Here is a 6,025-nt window from a genome sequence, read left to right on the forward strand (position 1 = left end):
ACAAACAGAGAAGCTGTGTTTTGCTTTGCTTTTATTGTTTCTTCCTCAAACTAAACCAAACAAAGACTACTTCTTGGTTTTATTGTAATTCATTCATTCATTCATGAGGGAATTGAGAATTGGGAATTGGTATGAAGAAGGTTGAAGATGTTCAATGACTCTCGTAACAATTTACAATCAACAAATTCTTGCCACTTCTTCTTTCTATATCAGGTCAAATCTATAATCCCTTTTCATCATTTCTCTTCATTACTTTTGTTTCTGAATCTCTCTCTCTCTCTCTCTCTCTCTCTCTCTCTCTCTCTCTCTCTCTCTCTCTCTCTTTCTGATTATGGTTTTTGGTTGAATTCTTCTCCATGTTCTTGGGATTGCTCACAATATCAGCGGAGTAACTTCTCTCTGTCTTTCTCTGAATGTTTTCTGTTTTCTTTCTCTGAATCTTTTTGAGAAATTCATCAATTAGATTTATAATGTTTGATCTTATATAGGAAGTGGGCAGTTTTTTGTTCTACGTCACAAGATAATTGAGAGAAGATCTACATGATATACCATTTCTTTTTCTTTCTCTGCATTGTTTCTTCACTGTTTGATTATGCTTTTCCAAGTTCAAGAAACCATAAGATCCTTGAAAGTTATATATAAATAATGATCTAAAGGGGCCCCTGATATTGATGATTATATTAAGAAGCAAAGTATCTGATGTATTTGGCTTATAAATTTGACTATTGGCTTAGTATAATTGGCCCCATTACAACTAAATCTCTTTTCTTTAGTATATGGATTTTTGGAATATTGAAAATTTGAACTGATTACTCCTTGATAGATGCCTAAATTTTGCATTGGAGACAGTAGAAATTGGTCAAGTAGACTCTGTCTTTATCTAAATCTCAGTGGCTATACACAATTCACAACCACCCCACTTGTGGAAAGAGAATGAAAGAAAAAAGCTTGTTCTGTTTAATTTGTCAAATATGACTTTTGTGTCTTCTTAAGTTTTTTCTTTCTTTTTTTGTGTGTTTTTGTAATGTCCAACATTATTTTTTGACACCCAAATTTGGTTTCAGGTATGGGAACAAGACTTGAACCCACTTTCAATCCTCTAGCCACATCTGCCCATATCAGCAGCAGCAGCAGCAGCAGCAACAACAACACATTATTCACAATTCAAAGACTGAATGCTTGGCAACACCATTTCCAAGACTCAACAACAGCAACGAGATTTCCCCTTAAATTGATCTATAATAATAATACATCTTCTCCCATGACATCTACTGGTTCGCTTGACAAGTTTCAAGAAGCAATTAACAAGATGTTGCAAAAAGGAGATGTGGACGCCATTCGAAAGACAATGCAGGACCATGAAGATGCTTTCAAGAATCAAGTAAGATAGTTTTATTACCCTTTTGTTCAAACAAAATTGATATAACATTTGATTGAATGAATCGATATATGTTTTTTTTTTTTGCAGGTAAAGGAACTTCATAGGCTATACAGCGTTCAAAAGATGCTAATGGAAGAACTGAGGAAAGAAAGCAAACAAAATGCATTATGGTGTCCAAAGGCAACGAACCATTTGCAATTTAACAACAGGGAAAATCAAAATCAAACAGCACAAACAATTGGAGGAGGCTTAATTTTCAATCTTCAAAGCTTGAGATCAGATGATCCAAGCAGTAGGGAGAGAAGTGGGAGCTGTTCAGGAGACAATATGAGAATAATATCAAGAGGGTTTGATCTTGAAAGGCCAGCAGCAGAGGAAGACATGTCGACCGGCATTAGCACGGTTGACGAAGACCAAGCTGGACCAAGTACGCCGATTGTCGTCGGAAAAATGAGTATAGATGGGTGTGAAGATGAAGAAAGTGATGTTGAACTTACTTTAAGTATTGGTGGTAGTCTAAGCAAGAAGAGATCAAAATCATTTCCACCACTTACACAAAAGAAAAGAGAGATTGATTCATCATTGTCATTCAAATCAGAAAGAGGAGATCAAGAATGCAGTGATCCAACAACTCCAATGAGCAGTTCAAGTGCAACTTGTGATCAAGAAACAAAAAGGCCACATTGGCTTTTTCAGAGTTTAAAGCTCAAGTAGAAGCTGTTGATGATTACAAATTTTGTGCATCAGATAATTTTCCAATTCTTGCACAAAAAAAGAAGAAGAAGAAAAAAAGAAACAGGTTCATATTATATTATTATTAACACATTTTCTCCAATTGAGATTCTAATTTATTAGTTTGCACCTTCACTCTAATAAAAATTGATGTTTGAGAACAAAAGAGCCCATTTTCAGGAGCATAAAATTCTTCTTTTTTGTACACTTCCATCTATAATTATTTTTAAACTGCTCAAAATTTCCCCAACACAAGATAAAAACTGAAAGCAGAGAATATATAATAATGTATTGTGTTTAATTTGGTGGCTTTCTAACTCTATTTTGTAGCTTTACTGAGTAGTTAGAATGTGAAGGAGATCAATTGTGATTATTGTTTGACAAAAATGAAATCAACAAAAAAAAACAGATACCAAGATTTATGTAGTTTACTATTAGTTATATGAGATATTTGGTGTCAAAATCGTAACTAGTGTATAATGAGTATACAATTTTAAGTTTTGGAAAACGTTGGTCTAAGATGTCGTGTTTGATGATTCGGAGCGTCGAATAGGGGATTATTGGTGTTGGAAATTAGATGCGAATACAAAGAGAAGGAGATAGAAAGATGAAAAGAGAAGACAGAGATGATATGATTGTGCTTAAAGTTAATGCTATCACTACTCAACGTGCGTGCAGCTCCGTACATAACCCATTTTGTCTTGTGGGATGTCATTGTCCCTTCCCACCTATGGTTTTTATTTTTCTAACTCTTAACTACTTTTTATTAATTATTTTATTTATACTTAACCCCAAATTCATTTTTATTTTTATTTTATTTCAAATAAACTTATTCTTCCCCAATGTTACTCTTGTACTTTCATACTCATGGGGTTTAAATCTATTTTGATCTTTTCTTTCTTAATCTATTTTTCATCCATGTATTTTTAAAATGTTGTTATTTGATATATATTAAAATATTCTTTTAATTAAAAAATAAACAAGTCAACTTTGAGATATTCTGACTATTTTATTATTATTAGTATTAGGCTACTTTGAAGTTGGTTCAATTTTAATTCTTATATTTTTATAAATCTTAAATTTAGTATCTCGAAGTTAATTTTTATTAAAATTGATTTTATAATGAAAATGATAATAAAAATAAAAAGAAATGAAAAAATCAATAATACACTAGTGCTATTGGACTAAATTTAAGATTGGGAAGTCTAAAACTAAAAATGAGACATTTGAAAGTGCAATTACTCAAATTAAAGTATAGGTCCAAATTTGTATTTTAACCTTATTATTATAACCAATGTGATTTTATTGGTTAAATCTCAAAATTTTATGATTTTGGTCTAATATTGTATTGGTTAAATCTCAAAATTCTAACCTTCTGTCTGTTGGTCTAATATGAGTTTTCTAAAACCTTATAATTTAATTATAATATAATTAAGGAAGATTATAGGTAGGTTAAACATTTTCTTAATACTATTACTATGATTAATACTATTATTATGATACAGCATTAAATATTAATTAATGTACTTCGGTGACATGGCATAAATTTAATAATTTAATTCTAATGTTTATAATTTTAATTTTAAGCCATAAATAAAAGAAGACAAAGGAAGAAAGAAGAAACCTCAAATCTATATGTGTTGTATATATGCAATTGAATTGATATGTCTGTTATTTTTGTACTTTTCATATTTATCATTATTGCTATGATATATCTAAAACACTCTAAATCAAACAGAAGATCTTCTTATCAAAACCTCTCCCTTGATGATGATATGATTCACCATTTTTTGTAATTTGGCTTCAAAAATTTCTTCCATAAATGTGAAGCAGAAAAAAAAGGGAGAGAGAACTAATCTTGGCTATGCATGGGATCTGCAAATAGAGAGAAAAACAATATGAGAACCAAATTATCATTTGTAGAGATCAGATGAAGGAGGAAGGTTATGTTTCTGACCGTGTGGAGAAAAAGGATTGATTGATTGATTGATTGAATGATTTAGGCAACACCAAGAAGTGCTTTTTGGGGATCGAGTTGGCCGCTACAATAACTAGAAGGAACAAAATTAAGTTCCATTCTACCTTTCCATTCTTCACCAGGTTTGAGTGTTATGAAATTCTCAATAGCAGCTGCTCCTACACATACCATTCTCTTGTAATCTTGGTTCCCAAAGTCTTCTATTGCTTTCGACTTTTTCTCCCATGGATTCCACACAACTATTAACATTATTACATATACATTATATATTAGATCATTTTATATTAATACCAAATATAAAACAATCAATTACTCATATTTACTTGCATCTAAAAGCCCATCTTTCCGTAGTTCTATTGTTTTCTTTCTCTCGTGATCCAATATTGCTATCTTTGTCGGGGTTAGTACGTACACCTTGTCCACCTAAACCAAAAAATATAGAATAGTTATGGCCACCATAATTTGGGATAAACCCTAATCCAAAAGTACTTCGATTTAGAGCGAAATAAGTTACCTCGGATTCAAAAGTGATAGCATCGGCTTGTTCAGTAACACGTTCCTTATCCCGCAAGTGATCAAGATAATTGAGCGTCTCCACTCCCTCAATACGCACTTCGCTACTCACATGCATTAACAAAAAAATTAATTAAGAAGCCAAAGGCATTTCAATAACAAACACAAATAAACCAAATTAAATTAATTAACCTTATGTCCGAAACAAACAAATATGGAAGATAAGCAAATGTAAACGAAAATGACTTCCCATCAGGCCTTATGTTTCTAATACGAGATGTCAATCGTAATTCCCCTTCGTATCCCAATGCAACTCTATGACGAAATTCATATCTGTGAACAAATTCATAAAGTATAATTTAAAAAAAAAAAAAAACCAAGAACAAGAACAAGAAATTAAATGTTAATTAATGATTAGGATAATAGTTTAGTTTTTTTTTTTTTTTACTTGTGAGGCCATGTCCACCGATCTTGTTCGTCGAGAATCAGATCGATAGATGAGCTGCAAGGGGCGGCGGTTGGAAGAGGAGGAGGATTCAAATCTATTCTCCAGAATCTTGTTCTTACAAATCCATGCCGCTCGATCATTCCATTGTTCAGAAACTGTACGCAAAAACCCTCAACCCTAAAAACCTCCACCATTTTTGGGTGAAACTGTACAAAAGCCCTAAACCCTAAACCTCCACCCTTTTTTTAAACATTTATTTATCACTTCAAAAACAACTTTGGACGGTCCTTACGTCTAATTTTAATCTATTTAATTAATTTTGATGAAGAACTAAATTTAAAACCAAAATAAAATTTGTACACCTACTTGTGGGAAGCATATTGGAATTCCGCCGCGAATCGGCTTCGGAGGAGAAAACACAGCCTATAAACCAAATTTAAAATTATATTACTTCAATTAATTGAATGAATCGAATGAATTAAATTAATTAATTAATTAAATTACCTTTGTGCTTACGAACAATAATTCTTCTCCCAATTTATTTTTCCAAGAAATCACCTGAGCTCCGTACAAAAACACCTAACCAAAACGGCACTCACACAAAATCACTACAAAAAAAAAAAAAAAAAAAAAAAAAAAAATTTACAAACCAATTTCATAAATATTCTTTTTCTTGAATTGCAATCAAAATTTTGAAATCTTGAATTTCTTGATTTAATGCAAAACCATAAAGAATGAAAACCTCATAATAAATAATAACAATAATAAAAGAGATACCTCAGCAGTACTTCTCCGGGGGCCACGAAGAACAATCTTCTCCAAACCATTAGAGTCAGTGGTAAATTCGACGCTGCCAATCGGAGACACGGGAGGAGGAGCAGCGGCGGCAGGGTTCGAGGAGGAAGAAGAGGACGAGCATTCAGTAATCTCGGATTTCTTCATCAATTTGTATTTGTATTTTGTGTTATTCAAA

At 32.1% G+C, this 6,025-nt stretch overlaps 2 protein-coding genes across 2 annotated transcripts; one reads left to right on the forward strand and one right to left on the reverse strand.

Annotated features, from left to right (window-relative positions):
- Positions 1–287: 287 nt before the first annotated feature.
- On the forward strand, positions 288–2,318 carry LOC103494251 (uncharacterized). The gene is made up of 3 exons (XM_008455365.3): positions 288–388; positions 1,065–1,381; positions 1,469–2,318. The coding sequence occupies exons 2-3, from the start codon at positions 1,067–1,069 to the stop codon at positions 2,093–2,095; spliced, it is 942 nt and encodes a 313-aa protein (XP_008453587.2). The 5' UTR covers positions 288–388; positions 1,065–1,066; the 3' UTR covers positions 2,096–2,318.
- A 1,415-nt stretch (positions 2,319–3,733) lies between these two features.
- Positions 3,734–6,025, reverse strand: LOC103494250 (putative glucose-6-phosphate 1-epimerase). The gene is made up of 9 exons (XM_008455364.3): positions 5,830–6,025; positions 5,557–5,631; positions 5,419–5,475; positions 5,053–5,207; positions 4,797–4,937; positions 4,606–4,708; positions 4,415–4,514; positions 4,071–4,330; positions 3,734–3,988 (listed from the first exon to the last, which is right to left on the reverse strand). The coding sequence occupies exons 1-8, from the start codon at positions 5,992–5,994 to the stop codon at positions 4,113–4,115; spliced, it is 1,014 nt and encodes a 337-aa protein (XP_008453586.1). The 5' UTR covers positions 5,995–6,025; the 3' UTR covers positions 3,734–3,988; positions 4,071–4,112.

Source organism: Cucumis melo, chromosome 2 (assembly GCF_025177605.1).
Source record: "Cucumis melo cultivar AY chromosome 2, USDA_Cmelo_AY_1.0, whole genome shotgun sequence".
NCBI lineage: Eukaryota > Viridiplantae > Streptophyta > Magnoliopsida > Cucurbitales > Cucurbitaceae > Cucumis > Cucumis melo.